We start from the raw sequence: 27,867 nt of genomic DNA, 5'->3' as shown, positions 1-27,867 counted from the left end.
GGAGTGTCTCCCATACCCTCAGATTTTCTTATATCAATTGATGGCTTTTTTAATTCTAGTAACCAAAAAATTATTGTTTCCATCACAGGGATGTGAAATGTAACATACCTCGGGACACTTGTCAAATACTTTTGATGTTAGATTAGATATAAAAAACTTTGCTTTCTGGAAATCTTCCACGTCTATGCTTCCGGAACCATCTAAAACTATGGCAATCTCCGTTCCTGATAAAAATTAAAAACTTTTTATTACAACATACTGTAACTAGTAAATAGGTTTGATAGACGAAGGTTTGTCAATTCTGCAATAAATGTAGACATACCCTTTTTACACTCATAATAGAAAACAGCGGTAATAACAGCTACCAATATGAACGAATGTTCAGGAAATAAGAAAGTTGTTTATAACTTTTAGAATTCCCTGTTAGAAACGTTGGTGTCTATTTAGGAACAATTGTGATGTTAGCTTTAATATTTACTACAATATTGTTGCAATTATTAGTATTTTTGGTACTTCCTCATCTTTGCAGCCACAGTTTATGCTGGGTCCACGCCACCCTCCTGTGTCCACACCACCATTTATTACCTTTAGTAAAGTTGTGGCAGGCAAAGCAGAGCGAGACACCGAGCCCGAAGCATGGCGAGCAAAGCAAGCCCGTGAGGGGACAATGGTGCTATTGTCTAACGTACAGTTGGAGCCTCTGTCAACTTTGTTCCTTAGGTCGTGGCTCACCATGGCTAGCCATGGCTATCCTATTGTTCTCAGCAGCAACACAATACATAGAACAATACAATAGGAGATTAGCATAGTAATCCGATTACTCACTTAATCCAATTAACAGGCTAAAAGAGGAGGGCTCCATCTGGCGTCAGCTGTGGCCGCAAGATGAGGAAGCACCATATTTTGTACTTACCTTTACATGCTATTCAGGAAAAATCCTTTCAGGGACAGTAGGGCAGATGTACAGTATTAAGCCCGGAGAAGAGATAAACTGGAGATAAAGTAAAAGGAGATAAAAAAACAGTCATTGATCTGTTGGGAGTTGATTGGTTGGTGCTTTATCTCCTTTCACTTTATCTCCAGTTTATCTCCTCTCCAGGCTTAATACATCTGCCCCAGTGTGTGCCAGCATTCTTTTTGTTGATCTGAAAATACTTTACACTCTACCTGCATCTAGCAATGGTCATGTTCCCTCTGCCAGCTTCCATCACCTGCTACCGATGTGCCTTAATAATACAAACTGCTAATCAATACAATTGCAACCAATAAGCTCATAGAGATCAAGGGAGAGGAAATTGCAGAGGGCATTTGATTAAAGACTGCTGCTGGTAACGGACAGGAGGCTGCAGAGGTCACAGCGTGAGAGACTACACCAACACCAGTAGTAAATGTTGACATGGTAAATGCATACCTTACATACTCATTAACATCACTAATTTTAAGGTTTACTTCTTCATCCTAATTCTCCTGGAATTTCCAGCAGACAGTCAATAACCTCTGCTTCTTTAAAATCCTATACTCTCTTGGGATTTGCAGCCCTACTTTCTCATAAATGTCCTCCTACATTTCTAACCATGCCTTCCCTATTTCTACTTTCAGCTCTACGTCGTCCCCTCTCTTGCTGTTTGTGCTTCACAATGCTCTGCCATTGTCCCTCTTCTCAATCTACACTATTTTCCTCGATGATCTTATCAGCTGATTCAGCCTCCTTTACCACTTGTATGCTCTTTATACAAAGATCTATTTTTTGCCAGTCCTCCTACATTTCTAACCATGCCTTCCCTATTTCTACTTTCACCTCTACGTCGTCCCCTCTCTTGCTGTTCTTGCTTCACAATGCTCTGCCATTGTCCCTCTTCTCAATCTACGCTATTTTCCTTGATGATCTTATCAGCTGATTCAGCCTCCTTTACCACTTGTACTGTATGCTCTTTATACAAAGATCTATTTTTTGCCAGTCCTCCAACACTCTATGTACCTTATCTTGCATCTTCAGCTGTCTCCTCCTAGATTTCTCAGCACTTTCTCACTGTCCTTTCCCTCCAAAGTCCACTATTACTATCCCTCTGTGCACCAAGTATAATTATGTGGTCAATCTTGACTCCTTCCTCCCCTTCTCCTCCCTCAATATCCCCATCTGGATACTGGCTTAAAACCTGAACTTCAAGCTGTACTGAGGTATGCATATGGTTTTGTCTGTAGTATTCCAATGTTGTACAGTTTTCTGCACTTACAATTTTATTTTATTCAGTTCTGGAGAGTCCATATACATGAAATAAAATAATGAAATAAATATATTTAAAACAAAAAAAAAGTTATGTACATTATATTGAGCAAAAAGAAACTGTTCATAGGATAATGACTTACCACCCTCTTCATCATCGCTGTCATCTGAAATGTTGTTGTTGTTATTGTTGTTATTATTATTGTTACTGTTTGTGTTTTGTCCATCGCATTTCTTTATTTTTATTATATCCTTATGAAAGTTTTCACCTAAGAAAGAAAATCATTACATACAAACCTAAAAGTACATGTAGTAAATACAGTCGTAAAAAGAACATGCCCTAAGACCCATTCAAAGACATTGCCATTGGATCTCCACACATCTTCCAGTTTTCCCACATGTCCCTTACAGCTCATGAGACCTCTCCTTTAGTGGTGGATCCCCATCCCATTGTTCCTCATCTGGGCATGTAAGAGTGGCAATTTGGGCAATTGACCAGGTAACAAACACCTTCCCCAGATTAGCACTTCGTCAGCCTCCCTTTCCTCCCCAGCACCTTATTTCCTCCCTGGGGCCTTGCTCTCAGTGATGCTCAGTAAGGAAGTGGAACAGGCTGAGAGTTCAGCCCTGGGGAGGTGATAAGGCACCAACAGGACAAGGTGGTCTGAAGAACTATTCTGGAGAAGGTGTGTATTTTAATAATCTAATAATTCAATAATTGTACACCACAGTTCTTCTTATATCCAAGACATCCCCAGATGTTTCTAACAGTACATGCACAGATAATAGTGTTCACATTAGCACCCTGCACATTTCAAAATCCATGTAGTTCCTCTCTCCTGCCTGTGGTGTCGCTGTTTGCTGTGCTGTTTTTATCACAGTGAAGCCTGTATCTCAACACAGACCAGACTGTACTAGAAGCACCAAAGCAGACAGTGACACCCCAGGCAGAAGAGAGGAACTACACGATTTTGAAATTTGCAGGGTGCTAGAGTGAACATTAGATAAGGACCAATATACCCATGGCAGCCACATTCTGGCCCCTGCTGCCCTATGTACTTGATCAGTATGACTTCCATCTTCCCTTAGAGCTCTGCAGCTTTGAGAGACCACAACAGAGTCATTAGGGATCCCCCAACCCCAATGAAAAATGTTGCGAGAAATAGAAAATGAATGGAGAACCACATAAGCTTGAGCCTGTAAAAAGTCAATACATTTGGGACATTTAATTTTTCATATTGCGCAATAGACACATAAGATAATTATGGGGCTAAGTCTGTGATTAAAAATGTGAACCTATTTTTGCACCCATATTTGTGCTTGGGGTCTGATTTGGAAGCACTGTTGTATCTAGGGTCTCTTTGTGACCCCAGTGCCCAGAGTCTATTGCTCAGCTGTCTATAGAGAACGGGGCCCAGACAGAGACTGCATAAGGGCCTCTCTCTTTTGATGCACCCATTTTTGGAAGTAAAGCTCAAACAAACAAAAAAGCAACTAACTGTGCACATGAGAAAAACAATGTTGCACCCACTGTAGGTGAGGCAGATGTTACATGTGCACATCAATTTAGATTTGGGTGGGGTGTGTCCAAACTAAAATGTAAATTGCAGTGTAATGATAAAGCTGTCTAACATTTGTGGGCTACATGAAATGGCAGCCAGCATTTACACTGCACAGAAAAAATATACATTTGCTCCCATTGTGTGGCAAAATGGTTTGTTCTGGATATGAATTTACTTTCTATTTTGCTTTATTGCTAAATAAAAATCAGACCATTAATTTATTAAGTAGCAGCAACTAAGATCATGAAAAATTACATTATGATAGTTATTCCTTGCTGAGTGTGGGCCGGGTGTAAGAAGGTGCCACTCTAAACCAGTGGGTCCCAAACTTTTTTGAATCGCGCCACCCTAGAGGATCAGAAAATTGTTCATGGCCCCCCTAGGCCAAACCTTTCTTGTTGAGAAATTTCTAAATCAAGTAGATTGTGTTTCTATGTCATCCTTAGGTTCAGTTATGTGATTAGGAACCAGATTTATTCTTTTTGCCCACATATTTTTACGATTGTCAGTCACCAGCTCTGGATTTTCCTATTGCATTGACCAGTAATACATAATATGAATTGGTCCTAGACCACCAATCCAAGTGTCCAGTAGCTCCCCAGAGTTTTGTTCCGCCATATTGCATTATTACTAGGTGGCCGATCCTGGCATAGCTGTTAACTAGTCAACCAGTTGTCAACCACACCTATGATCTGTACTTACCATCACTTGAATAATTATCAGCAAGATCAGTGCAACATGTACAACAAATATAAAATAATCTGAAAGCAGATCTATATTACACTGAAATGATAGGGCATGACCACATGGCAATGCTGGTTGTAGCTAGCCTAGAAGTAAGTAGTCTAGTGTGCATGTAAGAGCATAAACAAGGTATTCCTGTAAATAACTCCAAAATGTTGACAGCTCTGTGTATGAATAGCTATAGTACTGCCATTAGAATTTTTGATGCCAGGGAATGCTTGTAAAAGGGTATAAGGTCTATGTACACTAATGCTCGATCTCATGATTGTCATTTTCATGCTGTAGTGATTATTAATTCACGTGTACTGCGCACATACAGTATTGTGATTTTGCAGTTTTGTGGTTCCTACATGATCGTTCAACCTTAACTGTTTCACATGTGCACCGTGCATTTTGGCACTACCTTGGCACTACCTTGGCACTACCTCAGCACCACTTACCTTTATTAAGCAAGAGTCCGTCTATATCACAAGTGGTATTTTTGTTCTTCTCTACCTCCAAATAGTCGTACACTGCATACAAAGACAAGTTACAATACAAATAGGTGGTCTGACAAAGATTTTTTATTGCAGATGTTACTTTCAATATTTTTTAGCCAAATGTAAGACTCTTAAAAAGAAATAGCTGTATATCTTACAAAAATGTACAATACTCAGGGGCATATTTGATAATTATGGAGTTTTCGATAATTTCCACTATTCAAAGCAATATGAAATTCTAGATTGTACTTTGGAGCAGATTCAGATCTGTTTGCACAGATCTGAATTCAGCCCCGGTCCTGATGGTGGGTGTATGTGCATGCGCACAGTTGCAAACCCCCGGAGCATACGCCTGCCCATCATGGGGCGGATGAAGGGGACCTCCCAGCATGTTATGGGCGTGTCCACAAAGATGGTGGGCATGCACATAGAAATGCTGGACATACCCCTGCGAATGCAAGCATGCCCATGGGTACTCGGGGTGGACAGCTGATGTCATATTGACGTCAGCGTCCAGCCCTAATTCAGCGGATAGGGGATTTCTCCTCCTTGCGTCCACATACAAACAGATGTGTAAGTGTATACATTCGCTCGCATGGTAGCATGGGGATTCGCTTGGCAGGGGGGGGCGTGCGTTTGATGGAGTACCGTTTACCTGGGAGCAGGTCTGAATAATGCCCAAAAGGAGCCCATATTTGCAGTGTACAATTAGTGCAATGATTTTCAAATCTAGGTCTGTTCTTTGTATGCGCAGTCTGCCGACCTCACATATTCTGCTTATCACACATGGGTGGTAGCCATTGCCAAGGAGGGTTCCAGAGGAAACCTCTCCTGGTAATTTGCACAACATTCAGCCAATAAGATACAGCAGCTAACAACAGCTTCAGATGGTGTTAGCTGCTCTGAGGTCAGACTCCAGAATGCTTTCCATTCCAGAGCTTAGTATATCTTACAATTGGTGGCTGCTGTCATAAATGGAGGGACCATACCAAATTATATATATATATATACATACATACACTGGGGTCCCTCCTTCATATATTTGAGGGGAACCTTAATATTTGCAAGTACACTCAGTAACACCTGATATGCTGCAAATATTGTGGCAGATTTAATGACAGTTATATTTTTGTCATCTCTTGTTACTTGTCTTAATTCAACTTAAATCAATCAACTCCTGTTATTTTTCAAACACTCAACAGTTTCGGAGTTGATTGGCTTAAGATTAGCAATGACTGATAACAAGATTATCACTTGTTTAATTTCCACCACTATTTGATAAATATGCCTGTCAATTTGAGAAGATACTTAAAGTTTATCACCGTTTTATGAAAAACTACCTAAATCTATACTAATAAGAAAAATGTACCAGTTTTTGCAAGACCAGTGTAGAGCCAATTCTTATTCAAGCCATTCTCATTAGTGATCACTGAGCAAATGCCATTTAATTCTTCTGTAGTGCTTCTCTTCTCACGTTCCTTGAACTGCTGACAAGTCTGCAAAAGATGTGGAAAGGAACAAAAAAAACTTACATAGGTCCTTTATAGAGAACTGATGATAATTGTATCAGAGAAATGGTTCGGAAGGGGAAAGTCCCGTTTTAGTGATGAAAAATGACTTATGAGTTGGATATGAAGAAGAGGCCATAGCTTGGGGTAAATTTGGGACATTCTGTACCTACACTATCCCTTATATCCGGTTTCCTCTTGGTATTCCGCAAGGTTCTTTTCTTGGTTCCCTTTTTTCATCTCCATCTTTACCTCTTGAATCAAAGTGCTGATCCATTTCTTTACCCTCTAAACTGGTGACACCCGACTATATATCTACATCCCCGTCCTCTCATTGCTCCACCACTGCTGCACCAGTGTGCACAGTTGGGAGGTAAGTATTGTGTGACTCTACATTAGGCTTATAAAGTCATATATTAATACTTGAATTTGAGTAACTGTTCTGCTGAGCTTTCCCACTAGATGGCAGATGTGTACTGGGAAAAATTCTAGGTACTGGTGTTCCCAATAATATCTGCAACAAAGAAAGTACATTTTGCACACTAGATATCAAGGTATAGTTATTTCCTGTGTTAAAGTGGTGATTATATGATTCAAAATATTGATATTATAGTTAGTACTAATTCCATAGTCTTCGTAATACAAAATACTTTGAGCTTGACTGTAAACAGAACCCAATGTTGATGTGCAGATTTTTCTTACGGCGCACACCATTCTTACCAACTTTTAAAATAGCCTCTCCGTAGGGATGGCCATCGATGATTTAAAATCATCGATGGTTTGTGGCCAATGTCGAATACTTTCCATCGATGTGGGAGTACCAGATAGTTTCCCTACATCGATGGCAAAGGAGAAACAATGTTTCCTTTTTTTTCTCAAGGTGCCAGGATCACGGAGCATAGCTCCACCCCCCGACACCCGGAAGTCCCACCCCCGAGTTCTGATTGGCCCACAGGTCATTCAGTCAAATATAATGGATGACCATCGATAGCTAAAACTATCGATGGTTATCCATCAAATAGTTTGCCACTACCGATGGCTGGGTGCATAATCGCCATCGATGGCAAGGATAGTCAGATCTCCTGGTCGGTGGGCGGGGACAGGGCTGATGACTTGTCCCCGGGCCCCGTCTGTCCCTGGATGTGGTACAAAGGGCATGATTCAGACCTACACTCAGGTAAATGCTACCCCATCAAATGCACGCCCTCCCCCGCCAAGCAAATCCCCATGCTACCATGCGAGCGAATGTATACACTTACCCATCTGCTTGTATGTGGATGCACGGAGGAGAAATCCACTATGTGCTGAATTAGGGCTGGACGCTGACGTCAATGTGACATCAGCTGTATGCCCTGAGTACGCATGGGCATGCTTGCGTTCACAGGGGTATGTTCAGCGTTTTTATGTGCATGCCCACCATCTTTGTGCAGGCATCTAGAGTCGCACTATGGAGGCATTCAGAGTGGCAGGGTGCAGGCATCCAGAGTTGCACTGCCCAAATAAAAATTGGTATCTTATTCAATGATTGCCTTTGGATCAGTGGCTGACTTTACCTATTGGCTGCAGGACTGCAACCCCCTCTGTAAAGGTATGGTTTTGTCTAGATCCACTTCAGTTCTTTGACGAGGATGTAGTTGTAGATGTCCTCACAGCATTTTTTATTTCATCTATAATTTACCTAGGTGTAGGTTATTTATTTTATTGCAGCTGGATTGTACCTCACAGCTTATACCATTTTAGCTAGAATCTAAAAAAACTAAATACATACAAACTGATAAACATAGCATCCTTCGCATACAATATGATTGACCCCTTTGTGGTGCAGTACATGGTGGCCCGGGTCAACAGCTGATGAGAACATTCATTACGCCTCTTTGCGGCATTTCTGAGGGGTTCTAATGGCCTGACTTTGCATCACATGATTTTTTTAAACATGTTTTGGAAGGGGTGTGGCCATGTCTCCCTCATTTGGCCACACCCCCACTACTCGGATCCATGAGCTCTCGATGACTCTACATGCACATGTAGACATATTGATGAATCTCATTGTAGAACCAAATACTGAAAAAAGATGATGGGTGTAGAGCAAGTATTTCTGACTCCAGTCGTGACTTCAAATGATCGGTGCACTTTTTTCTGACAGTTTAGTCAGATAGATGATCCAGTTTATGACAGTTGACAGTAACAGATGCAGGTGCAGGTAGAATTCTCCCTCAGGCGCATATGTCTGATGTTGCTTTTATCTAACACCTGCTGATTTCACAGGACATAAACATTGTCTTCTCTACAGCCTTCGTACATTACATCGTACATTAAGACATTCCTTAAAGCTGCAACTAGTCCGTGTACTTCTCTATTATGAGAACATTTTGATCAGTCAGGATTTATAAAAGGGAAAGCATGTTTTCACCCTTATTATTAAGTAGTGGAGAAAATATGCATGCGAATGGATTTGCACAATTACACATCCAACCGCATGCGGCCGCACAGGGAAAAATAATCTCATGGTCGCCGACCATCGATGATTTTTTGCTCACTCACATATAAGAGTCAGTATGAATTGACTTTTATCTGGGCCGGAGATGGCCGAAAAGGGGACGGATGCTGACGTCACGTCAGCTGTCCACCCGGAGCAGGCATTGGCCCGCCTGTGTTCTCTGGGAATGCTGAGTGTTTTCATGAGGACGCTAATAAAACTCTGCCCGTTCCCCTGCCCCAGCCCGCTCTCCGTCCACCTGTGTGCCAGTACTAATGCATCCTGTGAGTAGAATAATGGATAACTTCCCTTAAATGTCACTCCTAGCTCAGTATAATATCGTTAATGTTAACGGCTGAAGAACGTCAATAATAAGCTACTACGGCATAAAACATACTTCTGATAGATTGATAAATTTAAACAATCATAGCTAATAAGAATGTTATTAAAATAATCTGGTCATTAAGGTAAATGCTATCAGCAGAGTTTACGGTTGACACTGGTTAATGTATAATTGGATACTACTTGCATGCCTAGAATGTGTGATACTTACCAAAATGCTTTCTGAGTTCCTGGCTTGGGACACGATCGGATATGGCACCGGACGCTTTTGGCTGTGTGCTAACAATAATTAAATAAGTTTTGTTTTAGGACATGAGATTTACAGTAGACTTTCTAATGTCATATATTATACCAACCAGTGATATACCCCAATTCAAAACAGCTTTGGCAACTGCCAATAAAAAGTTGTCAGTGTATAAATTCCATCAGTAGGTACAGGGCTGCCAATAGAAATCCTGGGCCCCGGTACAACAGTGTCACGGGGCCCCCCTGGAGTGGCGAGCTACAGAAAAGAGGTGTGGCCATTAAAAGGATATAGGGGTGTGTACTACACCATATACCCTTTATGCAACACAATAGTAGACTCCTTATACTTGCCACTTACACATTATGCTACACAGAATGAGCCAACATTCACATGGAATGTGGTAAAATTCACATTATGCCACATGGAATGACACAAAATTCAAATTATTCCACATGGATTGTGCCAAAATTCACATTATGCCACACAGATTGAGGCAAAATTCAGGGACAGTGAGAGGAATGGTGGGGATGCAGGGAGAGAGATGGCGGGGACAAAGGTGCATAGAGCGGGATGGTGGGATGCAGGGACAGAGACAGTGGTGACGAAGGGCCAGAGGGTGGGGACAGAGATGATGGGGACGCAGGGACAGAGACAAATTAGGTCTAGAAGGTCATTTCTATGTAAGGGATAATCTTGGGGCCGGTACACCAATATCACTGGGACTGAAAAATGCTCAATCCCAGGATTGGCATCCCTAAAAGAAAATTGCCCCCTGTGCCCCCACACTGACTTTTTCTGAGCTGCGGAGGGGGGCAGACGGCCGCAGTGCAGAGGCAGGCATCGGGTAGACATGTGCGACGTGGGAGGCCCGGCGGCGAGCAGGTTCCGGCGTAGGGTATGATGTGGGAGGATGTGGGAGGCCCAGCGGCGAGCAGGTTCCGGCGTCGGGTATGATGTGGGAGGATGTGGGAGGCCAGGCGGCAAGCAGGTTCCGGCGCTGGTGGTCAGCGCTGCGGCCTGCGCAGCGTGACCTATGATCGAGACACGCAGCGCAGGCCGCACGCCGGGTCGGGAATGCCACACACCGCCATTTCTCTGAAACATGATGCAGCTCACCACAATGCCTATGATACTATGCTGCACACTGTAATGCCCCTGACACATTATGCCAAACATTAGAATGCCCCTCACACCTAATGCACACCTCCCAACTTTGGCTGCGGAGAGAGGAATATATTTGCGTGCCAGAGGCACGCGCCAAAAAATTTTGGGCGCCGTTTTGTCGCTGTGAGGGCATGGCCAGTGCTGTGTGAACTGCTGTCCATGCCCTCAGCCTCCCTGCCTGCCTAATTAGACGCATGCAGTGTCTAATTCTCACAGGACCGTCCCAAAAAAATGGGATGTCACACAAAACTCGATACACACTGACTATGCCACACCACATTGCCCCCCACAATAAGGCTTCTAATAAATTATAAATTACCTGCTTGTTGCCAAGGGGGTTAATGTCCGTTGCCAAGGTGGTTAATGTCCGTTGCCAAGGGGGGTTAATGTCCGTTGTCAGGGGTTCTTGCTTGTTGCCAAGGGGGCGTTAATGGGCGTTTGCCAGGGGTTCTTGCTCGTTGCCAAGGGGGGGGTTAATGTGCGTTGCCAGGGGTTTTTGCTCATTGCCAAGGGATTAATATGCATTGCCAGGGGTTATTGCTTGTTGCCAACGGGTTTATATTTGTTCCCAGGGGTTAATGCTCATTGCCAAGGGGGTTAATGTCCATTTCCAGGGGTTCTTGCTCGTTGCCAAGGGGGGTTTATTGTCCATTGCCAGGGGTTCTTGCTCATTGCCAAGGGGTTAATATGCGTTGCTAGGGATTATTGGATGTTGCCAGGGGGTTAATATTTTTTGCCAGGGGTTAATGCTCGTTGCTACCCGCCCATCAGTTGCAGCTGCCCCTGCTTTACCCTGCCTTCCCCTGCGCACAGAGAGACAGACGCTAGAAGTCATTTTTCCCGGCAGCCTTACCAGGAAGTGCAGAGCTGTGCTTCCTGTCAGACGCTAGAGGTGAACTATCAATTCTAGCGTCTGTCTCTCTGTGTGCAGGGGAAGGACAGACAGGGGAAGGCAGGGGCAGCCGCAGCTGACGGGCAGGTGGCCGGACACATGGGCGGGCGGGTGGCCGGACACATGGGCAGGCAGGTGGCCGGTCACATGGGCGGGCGGACAGGTCCTTGTCGTCCCGACGCACCCGCAGCCCAATAAATATATTTTTTAAAGTGTGTGCCCGGGCCCCCCTGGCAGGCCCGGGCCCAGGTAAAATGTATCCGCCCCCCCTGCCTCTCGGCGGCCCTGAGTAGGTACACATTGGTCTACAGCAGACGCCCATATTTCTCATGCTCACAGTGCTTTGTACTACCATTAGGCGGGGATTTCCCAGGAGCTCCCCAGGAGGGCTCTCATACGATTTGCTTTTCAAAAAAATGCATTCAAATGAATGGGCAGCCACTGAGAGACTCTCTCAGCCAATCAGTATCCGTCCATTCTTTTGTATGGGTTTATATATTTCTCAATATCCTCTAGAAAACCAATAACAATTCCAAGTTACTCAACATGTGTGATAAAAATACCAAAAAAATTTTCCCATTTTAATTAAATATGTTATATTGTAGCATGTAAATTATACATAAAAACAAAATAATGTTACTTCTAAACAAGCTTCAAAGATATTCAATACCTGCTGTCAGCCCCAGGTTGTCCACTCTGCATTGTAAATGTATTTCTCCTTGTTTAAGCTCACATTTAAAAATCCCCTCAAATGCCCTGTTTGCAATGTCCTTTAGAGGGGAGGTAACATAAACTCTGTAAAGAGAAGAAAAGAATATGCAATAGTAACAAATATACAAGATCAATACAGAAAACCTTGGAAATACACAAAGTCCTTACTGTCATTTATATGGGTATTAGAAGTTACAGAATACTGAAATTCAATACTTTTTCTTTATAATGTACAACTTTTCCAAATGAGTACTGAAGCAATTACATAACAACTAACCAAATAGAATCAAAGGTATCATCTTATACAGTTTCTATAGGTATTGTTTACGGGAACATCTATCTATCCAGTGGCGTAAGTTTGTCCCTGGTGCCTGGAGGCAAGATAAATATTGGTACTGTGGCAGAGATAGCATTCCCCCACATGAAAGTATTGTTGAGGATCCCAAACAGGTTTTGGTAGCACTAGAAGAATCCCTGGTGTAATCAGCAGCACCTGGGATTTCCTGATATAAAGGTTTCCAGGGCAGAGTCACCTTTCTCTCAATGGAGAAATGATGTGATAGGCTGGGGATGTTTAGCATAGGGCTCATTGGAGCCTTTCAAGAGTCTGTGTTAAGGGTGCCTGTATGCTACTGCCTGTAATACCGACTGCATGGATTTAACCTGCTGTGCTGTAACCTGCTGTTGAGAATAAACACCAAAAGTATTCATCTGAGTCCCTGTGTTTGTCACAGCACACCAGCTTATAAAAATGTAATATTTCTATAAATCTTGGGTACTCTTTACCTAGAACGGCGCCAGCGATTGAAATCGCGGGCGTCGGGGGTAAAAATCGCGGTGATCGCGGTCATCGCGGGCATCGCGGGTAAATCAGGATGGCCGCGATGCCCGCGATGACCGCGATCACCGCGATTTTCCCATAGGGAACAATGTTAAAACGGCTGATTGACCGCGATTTTACTGTTAAATGCCTCAATGGACCCGATTTGGGGCCAAATAGGCCAAATTAACCCTTAAATGTCCCCCCAAATGTTTAACGCCACCCCACGATCCACGCCAACCCGAAGCGTGGCGAGCGTAGCGAGCCCGCGAGGGGCGGCGGTACGCGTCCTCCGACCTTTTCATGCCCTACTATCCACTAGGGCGTGGTGTGAGAATATAATAGTGTGGCGAGCGCAGCGAGCCACCGAGCCCGAAGCGTGGCGAGCGCAGCGAGCACCGCGAGGGGACGCGGATACCTTCACAGGTAGACGCGTCCCCTCGCGGGCTTCACAGGTGTCCACCTCGCCACGGACACCTGTGAAGCCCGCGAGGGGACGCGTCTACCTGTGGAGGTATCCGCGTCCCCTCGCGGGGCTCGCTGCGCTCGCCACGCTTCGGGCTCGGTGGCTCGCTGCGCTCGCCACACTATTATATTCTCACACCACGCCCTAGTGGATAGTAGGGCATGAAAAGGTCGGAGGACGCGTACCGCCGCCCCTCGCGGGCTCGCTGCGCTCGCCACGCTTCGGGTTGGCGTGGATCGCGGGGTGGCGTTAAAAATTTGGGGGGACATTTAAGGGTTAATGGGCTCTGTGGCCCATTTAACATTGATTCCTATGGCCAAATCGGGTGGATTGAGCCATTTAACAGTAAAATCGGGTCCATCGCGCCTTTTAACATTGATTCCTATGGGAAATCGGGAGCATCGCGTCGCGGGCATCGCGGGTACATTTATGGACGGCCGCGACGCGACCGACACGATTTCAAAGTTTAACATTGGTTTCAATGGGAAATCGCGGGCATCGCGTCGGTCGCGGCCATACATAAATGTACCCGCGATGCCCGTGACGGGCGCCGTTCTAGGTAAAGAGTACCAAATCTTGTTACATTATTGTGGTTAGGTTAAAGATAGTGTGACTGTTGTTCTGCTAGGAGGGGGAGTCAGCCTCAAAAGAGATATCGACAGCTTTCAATTATCTCAATTCAAACTCGCAGTGGAGAAGAGGTGCCCCCTCGGGAGCAGGAGCCCGGCGGCAAATTACTCCATTGCTGCTGTTTATTTTTTGTTTTTTGTTTTTTATTTTTTGCCTGGTTTAGAAGTTGCTGAAATTCTTAATGTAAAACAAAATATTTGAAAGCTAAAAAGCTATGATTTTATTGGATACATTTAGATACGGTTTTACAGACCGCAGGAAAACATCCTAGGGAAAATACGGGTGGTTTATCGCAGGCAAGATATTTCATACTGCCGGCACTTATCAGGTATTTTGCTCGTCGGGGTGTGTAAGACATAGAAAAGTAGAGGAAATAAAAAAAAATCCCTCCCATATGCAGTGCTCTGTGTTGTTTGAAAATAAACATATATTTTGTCATTTTGAATAATTATAAATTGCCCTTCTGTTTTTATTTAAACAAATCTGGGACTGTCTAAAGTTCATAATGTCGGAGTGGCTCTAACCCATTTGTGAACTCTTGGCTCAAGACCAGTTACGTGCAATCAGGGTATACTCAAGAAATGTGACAATAAATGATTTGAATAACAAATGAGTAGTATATAACAAAATATAACAATTCAGTAGAGTCCAAGTAAAATACAAGGGATAAAGCACATGGATGCATATCAGAATCTCACAGGAAAGGGAACTTGAAAGCAATGTGATTTGCCACTCAGACAATTACAGGCATGGGATTAGAGCAATGGTTCCCAAACTGTGTGCCGTGGGGTGCCTTGGTGGACTTGCAAGGTTGCCCTGGATAAGTGGTCCATGACCAATTACAATTAATTATGACCAATGTAATAGGCAAATTGTGGACAAACAGGAGTGAATCCTGTCCAATACCACATAATTGGCATTAGGGAAGAGATATAAACACAATTTAATTAATTTTATAATTGTTCTGATTTCATCAATGAGAACTGTTTGCCCTACGGGTGCCGTGAATAAAATCTGACATTCCGGGGTTCCGTAAATCAAAAAAGTTTGGGATCCACTGGATTAGAGGATAAGGGCAAAACAATATAATAGTCTACGGCAGGGGTGGCCAACCGGTCAAAGGTAAAGAGACGAAAAATATCGGTAGTCAAGCTAAAGAGCCGACATCATGCCCGCGCCGAAAGCGCATGCGCCAAAAAAAAGGCCGTAGTCTATTTTGACCACTTGGGTGGGTGTGATACAAATATGCCTCCAATAGTGCCAGATACACATATGCCCCCCACGGTGCCAGGTATGCACCACACGGTGCCGGGTATGCCCCCACAGTGCCAAAAAGCTGGTATTCCCCCACAGTGCCACAAACTGCTATGTCCCCACAGTGCCACAAACTGCTATGCCCCCACAGTGCAAATTTCCCAGCAGCAGCACTCATCATTGTTGCTGCTGCTGCCAGGCAAGGAGAGGACAGTCTGGTGTCCCCCTGCAGTCCTCCTGTCATGTCACCGATGGGAGGAGAGCACAGCACACCGCGCGTCTCCTTCCCCCTCACTTCCCTGTGACTGGGCCGCCCACCAATCGAAGCTCACTGGCCGGCTCCTGATTGGCTGCTGGCCCACGAGCTCTGATTGGCGGACAGCCCAGTCACAAGGATGCACAGTAAGGGGTAGGAGAGATGCACGATGCGCGCTCTCCTCCCCTCAGAAGGAGAAGGGATTCAGGGAACCGGCAGCAGGGGGGACTGGGACAGATGGTGGGCGGCGGTCAGCAGTGGGAGCAGGAGCCGCACTTTACAAGGAGGAGAGCCGCATGAGGCTCAAGAGCCACAGGTTGGCCACCACTGGTCTACGGCAATACCAAAAATCTGACAAATCAGCCCAGCCACACTCATAACTATGGTGAGTGTCCCTGAGTGACTCTTCTCATTCGTGACAGGGCTCCTAGAGGAATGGTGTTTTCTGTTCTACCAAGATTGAATGTTACATGAACATTGTTATTTATTCAATGTAATACTGTTTTGTCATTCTGTACTGTTCCTTTGTACGGCGCTGCGAAACACTTGTGGCGCCTTATAAAATGATAATAATAATAATAATAATAATGAACCAAAGAGAATGTGAAACATAGAAACATAGAATTTGACGGCAGCTTAGAACCACTTGGCCCATCTAGTCTGCCCCTTTTTTTAAACATGTTACCTCAAACCATATTTGATCCTTATTTTTTTGTAAGGATATCAATATGCCTATCCCAAGCATGTTTACATTGTTCTACTTTATTTGCCTCTACCACCTCTGATGGGAGGCTATTCCACGTATCTACTACTCTTTCTGTGAAGTAAGTCTCACATGTGAACCCCTTGATTTGGTAAGTAATAAATATGTCAATGTGGATTGTGGGGTGGGGGTAAATTCCTGTTTTTATACTTCAATACGCCATCAATGACTTTCTGTTCCAAATTGACAACAAATCCAACACAGTAAATGTACCCCTATTTATGGATTTATTGTATATTCAATTGATGAACTTTTTGTTGTTACTTTTCAAAGTACAAACTTATATAGTATGTATAACATGACGTAGAGTGATTTTCAGAGTCATTTTAAAAGAACATTGTGTGTGTGTGTGTGTGTGTGTGTGTGTGTGTGTGTGTGCTAGGATCTAGAAAGAGCTGTTTGACATTTCTAGTTCCTGTGCAGGTGTTATTGTCTGGTACTATATATAGTCTTCAGATTCTGAGATAGAACAGGACCATTTTTTTCCTTTACTAAAGCCAATAAAATAAATTAGAGTTTTCTTTTCAGCGGAAAAAAGAGCTTTTCCCACAATCACAGTTTTTGATCTAGAAAGCAAAAGTTCTGAATTTTATTGCAGACATAGCAACTAGATACTGTATGTATGCAATCAGTACATTCATAAGGAAAAGATGCTCATAGAAATAAGACAATATGCACAATGTATTTTATGCGGTACTTGTGTATTTTAGCGGCGCCCCCGATGTTGGTCGTGCAATGTTTTAATCGCATTGCATCGTATGCCATGTACCAGATGGCATGCGATGTGATGAGACGTGATTTTGGCCCCCTGTACGATTAAAAATTGTATAAGCACACTTTAGGGGTGCTTACGATGTTAAATGCAGCCCCACGCCAACCCCCCACTATAAACGTGAACCCGAAGCATGGTGAGCGCAGCGAGCCCACGAGGGGCGGCGGAACGCGTCCTACGACCTTTTCATACCCCCACTATCCACGTCGGCATGGAGTTGAGAATAGAAAGTGTGCCGAGCGTAGCGAGCCACCGAGCCCGAAGTGTGGCGAGCGCAGTGAGCCCCGCGAGGGGATGCGGATACCTTCACAGGTATACGGGTCCCCTCGCGGGCTTCACAGGTATCCGCGTCCGCTCGCCACGCTTCTGGCTCGGTGTCTCGCTGCGCTCGCCACACTTTCTATTCTCAACTCCACACCAACGTGGATAGTGGGGGTATGAAAAGGTCGTAGGACACGTACCGCCACCCCTCGTGGGCTCGCTGCGCTCGCCACGCTTCGGGTTCACGTTTATAGTGGGGGGGGGGTGGCGTGGGGGTGCATTTAACATTGGGTGCTTATACAATGTTTAATCACATCGCATCGCATTGTATGGCATTGTATGCCACATACAATGTCATACAATTTTAAAATTGTATGACATTGTACAACATCGCGCGATATCGCATCGCATACCATTGCATGCCTTTTGGTATGCGATGCAATGGGCGCCGCTAAAATACACAAGTACCTTTTATGCAAATCTTTTCCCATATATAACAGCCACTACAGAGTAGTGTATGCATGAGCTAATACACAGTGTTAATGACTAATATAAATTATGAATATTTAGCTTGTAGTATAACTTTCGGGAATGCTCATTACTGTACTTGGAAATAACATTGTGTGTGATCTCAGTAACTCTCCTACAGATGTATTGTATGAGACAAAACAATTGTGGCAACTATGAGTCATAGCTACACAAAAGCAGGTTATGCAGAAAAAACATTACACAGTGCAGTGTATATTCAAGCAGTGCCATAACTATTGTAAGGCAGCCCCAGCAGCCGCTTGGGGGAGCAAGCAGCAGCGGGGTCTGTGTGGGCACCGGCACCCACTCGACGCACTGACATGCTGCTGCCTGCCGCTCGTACCGCTGCCCACTGACTGAGCACTGGAGGCAAGTCATCCACAGTGCGGGTGCGGCCATGGCAGAGAACAAATCCCCCAACTGACTCAATTGACTGTACACAGAGCCAGCTATTGGCTACTGTGCACAGGATGGGTGGGCGGATGGGCATGCTAGGGCGGCCTGGGATGCGTCGGAGCCAAGGGAAGCAGCAGTGTATGCTGGTCTCTCTTCCCCTCTCTTGCTTCAGCTTCTCCTTTATGCATGTGACGTCATTACGTCACACGCTGGGGAAACACGCTGGAGAGGAGCCTGGGGGGGCACAAACTTTTTGGCAGGGGGGAGCAAAATTTATAGTTACGCCACTGTATTCAAGTATATTGAACGTAGAGTACATACAATAAAGTACTGAAAGAACAAAAATGATGTTCTTTGTGTACAGTACCTGTGTATAAATCGTTCCCCCCCCTCACATTATGTCACTGTCCCTGTCACATGCAGCCCTGTTATCACTGACATATCATGCATGTCCTGATATAGTCTGTGCTGTTGCCCCACCCCTAGGGGTGCTAGAGGTAAACCCGTCCCCCGGCTCCAAAACACTTGACTCCCCGGCTGCTGGGCAGGTAGGCTGGATGGGTGGCGGTGCTGCAGGCCAGGGATCCAGGTGCTACCTCTTGGTCTCTTCATATATAGCACAGATCTGTGTGTATAGAGTTCACTCTATGACTCCTCCCAGTGTTATACACACACTCACAGATTGACAGTTCTGGACTATTATATAAGAGACAATAAATGCCTTTGTATTAGATTATATATGTATATCTATTATATAAGAGACAATAAATGCAATTTAGATACTGTACCTGCTGTATACAGTATTACTGCTGTTGAAAACAGGAGGCACCCTCTGACATTTAATATGTACCTTCATGTGACCACATAAGCTTAATAATTCGTGTTGAACTTAATACCATTTGCATTGGGATATATAGGCCTATTTTTTTGTCTGAGAGAGAAAGGTCACAGGCACAGTTTAGGAAAAGATGATTTATGTTATTGGATTATGGGCCTAATTCAGCAGAGGTCACTATTTAGTGGATTCACCGTCTGGCAGATAATAGAACAACTGCGCATGCACATATACAAATTAAGAATAAATATCCGATCTGAAACCAATGTATGGCCCGTGGCATTGGAGTCGAAAGAAGGAATAGACTGTGCAGCACAGACTATTTTACTATCACAGAACAAGGGCTATGCTACTCAATGCAACATGGACCCCACTCCCCCCCCCCCCCCCCCCACACCATCCTTCCCTCCCTGCCAGCCATGTCAGCACCCCACAGGGTCCCGACGGCCACCAATATCAAAGCAATATCAGCGGCCGCCGGATCGCACCGCGTGTACATTCCCTTAGACTTACTCAGATGGAAATTACTCTTAGATGCTCCGGCTTTTGTTAATGAATCTGCAAATGCATTACAATTTTGCAGTGGCCGTTTATTCTTTCTTTGAGGGTGGTGACTTTTTGATCACAAGCAACTGCCTTTTCTCAACTTAGAGATCCATGTTGAATCGGGCCTAATATTTCCTTTAACCTCTTCCTTGGCATTCCCGAGAATTTTCCGGGCTATGCTTCAGTGTCCAGACTGGTAAACCCGGAACATTGTAATTCTTGGGATTGCCACTGTTTCTGCTGCTTAGCGCCGGGCAGTGCCGCTGAGCTGTTTGCGGAACTCAGATTCAGTGCAGCCGCGTCGTCGTCCCCCCCCCCCTGTTGTGTGCGACTTGATCTTGTAATGACACGCCGCACAAAGCCTGGTTGCTGGGGGCAGGGGTGTGTTGCCGGGGGCAGTGATGGGCAGCAGCTGATATAGTGCCCAGCAGCGCTGCCCGGCCCTAGGGGAGACAGTGGTGTCTTTTTTTAGGGATGCGGAGTGGGGGTGGATCCTCTAAAAACTCTCTTTTATTGATACTATATAAATCTTGAACCATTTCATATGCTGAATGACAAAGCTGGTATATTTATACTGATGTTAACCAGTTTGACTTTATTTGCAGTATTTTTCTAAGATATATTTACAATACTAACATCTAGGCCCAGGAACAACTTACATGGACAGGCTTGATTAGATATTTACAGGGTGTTTCAAATAAAGGTAACTGATACATGTATCTTAATTTATCTCAGTGGTTCCCAACCCTGGTCCTCAAGTACCCCAACAGTCCACACAGAACCACAAGTGGAATAATTAGCTCCACCTGTGGTTCTTTTAAAATGTGTCTGAATAATGAGTGCACCTGCTGGGTGACCTGGAAAATGTGCACTGTTGGGGGTACTTGAGGAGAAGGGTTGGGAACCACTGATTTATCTTATGATTTACAGCAGATGTTGAGTAACAATCGTACAGTATTTCACAGTTGTCCAGTAAGATGCATGGGGGTTTGCTATTCAATTGCAGGACAGGAAATAAGATGCTGTTATTTCTATGAAAAAATCACCAGTACATGCTCTTGCACGGTGATGCCAGAACTATATCTCCAAACAGCACCGTCCCCAGTAGAAGGATGGAGATGAGACTACAGGCAGATGCTGAGACCACCAGATAGGGGATGCGCAGTTGAGTTTTAGAGTTGACAGCTCCACAACCAATATTGGGCATGAGGTTCACAAGGTTTTTTTTATCTCGCTAAACCTCACGCTTAATTGAATTCCCACGTAGGTTTGGATTAAGTAAAATTCTGGGAAGGGTGAATACTTCCTGTTGTCACAGTACAGTATGTGACTTAACATGTAAATCATTAGAAATATAGTAAATCACCAGATTTAGAAGCAACTTACCCTGTCTCTGATCCATATCTATATTGCATTACATTTTGTCCAAAGAGAGACTTTTTGTTCCCATTGAAACTCCATGTCTTCTCTGTATCAATATTGAAACACTCTGAAGGAATTACGACTGTAGAAGTAGCAAAAAGGGGGAAAAAGATATGAAGTAACCTTAGTATTTGTGGTTTTTAGCTGCTAATTCAAAGTACAGTAGGGACTATTTATTAAGCCTAGAACACAGAAGATATTGCAGATAGCTAATGCTACTGTCAATATCGGAGAACACTCCAGTCCGACTGTCCTTTTAAAATGTACAGAAGACAGTAAGGTTGGGCCTTTTAACAAGTTCAAAAACTTTAATTTTTTTTTTGGAGATGGTATTAGCTCACTGCTATCTATTGATAGAACATCTTGATTCTTCCAGCTCTGCAATATGCATGCATTGTATAACTGTACACAGAGGTGTAACGTGGAGCTAAGACACCTGGAGCAAGCTCATGTCACAACAATCCCCCCCCCCCCCATATATACACATTCACTGCGACAGGGAAAAAAAACACATACACACACAATAGCCCCCTATACAGAGAGCTGATGTCCTTATCCAGCTATGTTTTCCCAGTGCCGGTTTCATCTACTCCTTCTAACCTACTCCTTGTGTGCTATCCTGAACCATCCACACTGCCGGATCCTTATCTTCAATTCATGACATAAGAATATGGTGGGAAAAATATCTGAGGTAGGGAGTCAACCCAGAGGTGTCTTCATAAGGGACAGCAACTGGCTAAAGTAAAAGATTAGGACATTAAGGGCTATAGTATACTATTAACTTTTCAGCCATTGCATACCTTAATACAATAGGATCATTGTAAGTGAATACCTCTACTGATTTCCCCCCCCAGCTTAATAAATTGAGCAATGAAGGTATACAGAGTGATCAGAGAAAATGGCTATGCAATGTAATCTCTCCTCCGTCCACTGGTATGCTCCAGATCAGTTCCTCCCTAACCAAGCAGAAGCTGGAGCTTGGTTCTGTGGTGGCATTGAAGTGCTCAGAGGAGACCTGACGCATGGTTAGTTCCTCTCTGAGTAAATGCAGTGGATTAGCACTGTGGCCTGAAGGTGTGACAGGCAGGGTGGTTGACGTTTTGTGGATATGGCAGATTATGTAATGATATAAGTAAGAACAATGCAATCTGAAGTTCCAATTCTGCATGTAAGACTACTTATGTGCACTAGTTTACCCACAGTATGTCTGTGCATATCCACCAACCACTCAGGGTTGACTATAGGTACACAAAACAAGTCACATTATTCAGGAGATAACAGTCAGTCAAGCAAAATTCAGAGATCACAGTCGCAGACATTGTTCTGCGTTTCACAAAACTCCATTTGTATAGACATACCATGGTAGCAACACAGAAACACACATTAAAACCCAGAGCACTGTATTAGAAATGTTACTGCTACAGGCCATAAGAATATTAATGCTAAATTATTTACCTTATATTGTTACAGTGATCGTTTGCAATATCTTACCTAATAAAAGGAAGCATCCTATATTGGTTCCAGTCCAATTCTGGAGTAAGAGCCGTCTGCAGGAGTGCAGTGTCACACGCGACATTGTTCAATACTCAACCTGAAGCAGCTAGGAGCTCCCCTACTACACTTCTTAGACTTGTGGTGTGCATGTTGGGTTCTCTTATTGTTTTTGTCTCTAAGTTGTGTTCCAGTTTCTGCAAAGTCTTCACCACATTTTTCTTTAATCTTAGTATTTATTTTTAAAGGGGAAGTACTGTAGGTTTTGTTACATGAAATAGCTCATGTCATTTTATTTTCCAGATGCATTTGTATTTGCTAGTAACTATCGGGTGTTGTCCCATTACTGGCATATATTATCAGTTAGTTAACATTCACCTCCTTGCATATTCTTTTAAGAAATTACTAGCCAAAACAAAGTGAGCATGATCAGTAAACATATCACTTATGGGCCAATTTATTACCATCCACATCCTAATGTCCAGCGATAATGTGTGTGCCCATTCTGCCATGCAATAATTATTGCATCAAACAGATTAATCAATTATCGCATGCAGGGACAGCTTGCAAGAAAGCTCTGTCCCTGTAATGCCACTCTGCAGTCAAATCGGGGTGTTTTTCACGAAAAATTACCCAACCATGAACTGTGCATGCGCCATCTGACTTCGCCCCAGATACCAACATTGCCACGCTGCCAGCTCCCTTCCCTGCAGTGATGACCCCCCCGCCCATGCTGCGCTCCCCCTACCATCACTGCTCATGCTTACCAACAGCTGAGGATCGGTGATCAGAGCTCCTGGAGGGCTGTTTTTGATAGGGGTTCCCTGCTGCTTTGACCTTGACAGCCCTCACTGGAGCACCAATCCCCAGGGGAGTATGTTTTTTTTATATATTATTATTAATTATTATTATTATTATTATAATTTAAAAAAAATTAACAATGATCAGCCTAGGGCAGTGGTTCCCAAAATGTGTGCCGTGGCTCCCTGGGGTGCCTCGGGACACATGCAGGGGTGCCGTGGCTTGGTGGTCCAGGACCAACTCAAATTATTAATGGTTAATTATTTATGAGCAAAACCAGTGCTGGTGGCTGCCAATCATAGAATGTGTACAAACAGAAGCAAATCCTGCCCTTTACCACATAACTGCCGCTAAGAATTGCATATAAACCCAATCTAATAAAAAAATTTTGGACCTAGGGGTGCCATGAAAAAAATTCTGATTCTCTAGGGTGCCGTGAATCAAAAAAGATTGGGAACCCCTGGCCTAGGGGTAGAGAAAGCGATTCAGGGGCAAGCAAATCTGAAGCTGGCATTATTATCATAGGGTTTACTTAGCTAATTTAAAAAAAAAAAAAAGTTTCAAATAACACAGATGGCATTTCCCATTAAAGGTATGTGAAATGTGATCTGGTTCCCACAAAAGCACAAATTAAATTCTAGAGGAGTTATTCCCGAAAACTGCTCCAAAAGCCCTTTATTGATTTCAGGTGACAAGGTAGACAGAGCCATCAGAACGATAGGTGTAGCTGTAGAGCAGCATGTCTATTCCTTAAATAGTGGGAAAGCGTCCGCCAAGGACATGTGGACTGCCCTGCAAAGTGTGTACGAAGATAAAGGTCTGATGAGAAGAATAAGTTTGAGGCGCATGCTATACGGAACAAAGTTAAGTGTCTGCAAGGACATGAATGACTACATAAATAAAATCTTGTAGATAAAGCCTTGTCGATAGCTCAGCAGTTGGCTGTGGGGGCACAGGTGGACGAGGAAGAAGTAGCAATGGTGATGCTGCAGAATCTGACAGCAGAATTTGACTTCTTAGTAGCTGCCTTAGAGTCAAACGACACCAAGCTAACAACTAAAATTGTAAGAGCCAAGCTACTGCACTTCCAGGAGAATTTTCCCATTGAGACCATAACCGAAGGTTCTGCCTTGATCACAAAGGGAGCTAAACCTAAGAAGCACAAGTTCAAGTGTTTTGTAGGTCACAAGATAGGACACAAAGCTTCAGATTGCCAGATAAAAAATACCAGTGGTGCGCAGAAGCGGCATGACAAGAAAAACAAGTCAGCACTGAACGTAGCAGACAACCACAGGAAGGGTTGCTGGTAAGTGGACCCAGGACCCACTAGGCATTTTAGCTGCAACATTGGCTCAATTCTTTGACACTGTGTGTACCCACTACAGTTAGAGAGATCAGAAACAAGGTCCTTACTGCATCACGATTTGGGACAATCACAGTACATTTAAGAAATGGAGAAGAATAAATAAATAATAATAATAATAAAAGAGGGACTGTAAATGCTTTAGCATCTCGGCCTTTGACGACAGCAAATCAGTGGAGCTTTGGCACAAACGCTTAGGCCGTCTGGGATATGACAACTTCCACAAACTGGTGGATGGAATGAAAACCGGAATCACCATGAATGTGATTTAATGTTGATGTGTTTTCACTGTTTGCTTCTCTTAACTCATGTGTTCTCAGTTAAAGCTATGACTACGTGAAAATATTATTTTCTTTTATACGTAACCAGAGACAGCCTTGAGCAAGGGGGAGTGTTGGAGAGGTGTGATCTGCACCTATCTCCTTTACATTTAGCAGCAGCATCAGCCCGACAGCTGTGTCCCCTTGTGCTCCCTGTCCCCTTGTGTGGGCGGTCCCAGTGTCCCTGCGTGTATTGAGTGACATCGGGCTTTCAGCCAGTGTGTGTGTCCTGCGCTGTGTAGAGGAAAACAGTGATCCCATGCCGTGCCGCTAATAAGGAGATCAGCATGCTGCCATTACCCACAAGCGTGTCTGAGCCATGGCAGACATACTGGCACGTCTGCGTTTTCCCTGACACTATCAGATAACGTCCAGTTACCACCCAGAAATGGCAGCTTCCTGGCAATCAACTTGTGAATGGTTTGCGGCTAGAGTAAATGATGATTTTTGTCTGTACTATTGTTCCATAATCGCCTTGTAAATTTGCAGTGATCAGGTCTGAATAACCTCCCATATTGCTTGGAAGTAAGTGTTTCTCTTCTTCTTACTCCCTTGATGCATCGGACAGCAGAACATATTCCAGGGTTGCCTACCCTCCCGGAATGGCCGGGAGGGTCCCAGAAATCAGATCAACCTCCCGGCACCCTGGAAAGGTAGGCAAGCCTCCAGGAATTCGGGCAGCCTCCGGCGACCCCTCACTGCAGCGGCGGGGTCCATGTGAGCAAATTACACGTTTCGCACCTTTGTAGCCCACCCCCACTGTGCAATGCCTAAAAAACTGGTATTCCACAGTGGGGCATGGCCACTAGAACACAATCACGTTGGCCATGCCCCACACTGACATCCACCAGCAGCCAGGATGTAGGCAACCCTGACATATTCCCTCTGAGCAGAAATATTACACTGCAGTCTTTTCGTCACATATTGCTCATTCTGAAAATACTTTTTATATATTTATTTTCACATAGTTGTAATTTTAGTTAAAACAATGGTGGGGTTGGGGCAAGGGACCTAAAGGTGGCCATGCATGAGAAAGATTGGTCTTACAACCATGATTGTGTCCAATTTCCCAGCAGTCCTTGGTGGTTTTTGGGCACACAATGTACTGTAATGTACTGTCCGATTGAAGCTTCATTTAAATAGCTGGCTGGCCTACTAGGATCAAAAGGATAGGAGTATCAAAAAATGCATTTTGTTTATTTATTTATTTTAATTTACATGTGGCCAGCAAATACCAATGTGCACACATCTGCTGTGTTATGCCATTATTAAATAGCCCTAATGAAGCAATCCGCTGAAAACTGTTTTCAGAGTGGTGACAGAATTGTGCAAAAGGACGTCCACCTCTCTCTTCACCTGCCCGCCCGTCTACCACTTGGAAACTTCTACATGATGAGGAAATGGTCTGGTCCAAAAATGGAATATTAGTATCCCGGAAGTAAATGTAGGGAATTGGAGATCAGTCCTGGTGGCCCCTAGTCTAGCTACGAATTTGTTAAGAATCCAGCAGGTACAATTAAATATTCTGTTTTGAACATATATAACCTCAGAAAGGATCAGTAAATTTTCCCAAAATAGCTGCAATCGCTGTCCAAAATGTTATGAACTAGGATGCATCTTCTGGCATCTCCTTTGGGAGTGCAGAGGATTGCAAAGGTTCTGGAAAGGAATTGGGAAAATATTGGGGGCGTTGGGGGTTCCATGTCAAAACTTATCACCCCTGGGGCTTATTCTTGGGGTATGGTCTTTGGATAGCATGTCCCGCGGTGATAGACAGCTAGTAATTAACCTCTGTGCAATAGCAAAAATGGTCATTGCTCGCTCCTGGATGGCAAAAAGCGGCCCAAGGGTACAGGAATGGATTAGCTTGGTCAATTGTAATATGGAGCATGAGAAATGTATGTATCTTCTAAGAAATTCAATTGACAAGTTCTATGATATCTGGGGGATGTGGTACTACTCAAAGTACTATAGTCACTAATAGTATTATATTTCTAGACCTTTTTATATATCTATGAATTGAATGAATAATTGCACAATCAACATTCTATATGTATTGTATTTCAATGTTTAATATGTCACAATGGGCTAGATTCTCTAAACTTTAAAAGTGGTAAAATGGTGAGTGATAAACAGCCAGCCAATCAGCTCCTACCTGTCATGTCACAGACTGTGTTTGAAAAATGTCAGACAGGAGCTGATTGGCTGGCTGTTTATCACTCTCTATTTTATCACTTTTAAAGTTTAGGGAATCTGGCCCAATGAGGTGTAAATTAATTACGGCACTACACCAAACTCCACTTTGTAGAATTGGTGGACCCGTACACGGTTATAAATATTTTAAGGAGTAGAGAAACGTTAGCACAAAGTCTAATATGCACTAAAGCACTTTAAAACTTGTATATTGATCATGATTTAATTCACGAAAATGAGATGCTGATAGAATATGAGATTTGCACAATAGTTTTCTCTTATTTTTTTTCATTTGTATTGGTATAGGATATATACATTACCTGCACTGCACTTTTTGGATAACACTATGTATTTGAAGTCAATTATAAAGAAGAGCTACATATTTGTAATATAGGGGTTTA

General features: G+C 43.8%; 1 protein-coding gene across 1 annotated transcript in view; it reads right to left on the bottom strand.

Moving 5' to 3' along the window:
* The window catches only part of ITGAE (integrin subunit alpha E), a 129,351-nt gene extending 106,477 nt beyond the window's left edge, over positions 1-22,874 (bottom strand). The window contains exons 1-8 of the mRNA XM_083170689.1: positions 22,790-22,874; positions 21,263-21,380; positions 12,309-12,433; positions 9,547-9,614; positions 6,379-6,505; positions 4,971-5,042; positions 2,368-2,493; positions 109-224 (exon numbers count right to left, since the gene is read on the bottom strand). Of these exons, the coding sequence (XP_083026815.1) occupies positions 109-224; positions 2,368-2,493; positions 4,971-5,042; positions 6,379-6,505; positions 9,547-9,614; positions 12,309-12,433; positions 21,263-21,380; positions 22,790-22,874 (837 nt within the window). The remainder of the gene's footprint in view (positions 1-108; positions 225-2,367; positions 2,494-4,970; positions 5,043-6,378; positions 6,506-9,546; positions 9,615-12,308; positions 12,434-21,262; positions 21,381-22,789) is intronic.
* Between the last annotated feature and the right edge of the window lie 4,993 nt (positions 22,875-27,867).

The sequence above is a fragment of the Crinia signifera genome, chromosome 2 (genome assembly GCF_055691185.1).
Source record: "Crinia signifera chromosome 2, ASM5569118v1, whole genome shotgun sequence".
Lineage (NCBI taxonomy): Eukaryota > Metazoa > Chordata > Amphibia > Anura > Myobatrachidae > Crinia > Crinia signifera.
Note: the sequence above shows the minus strand (reverse complement) of the source record. Positions and strands in the feature narration are given on the sequence as shown.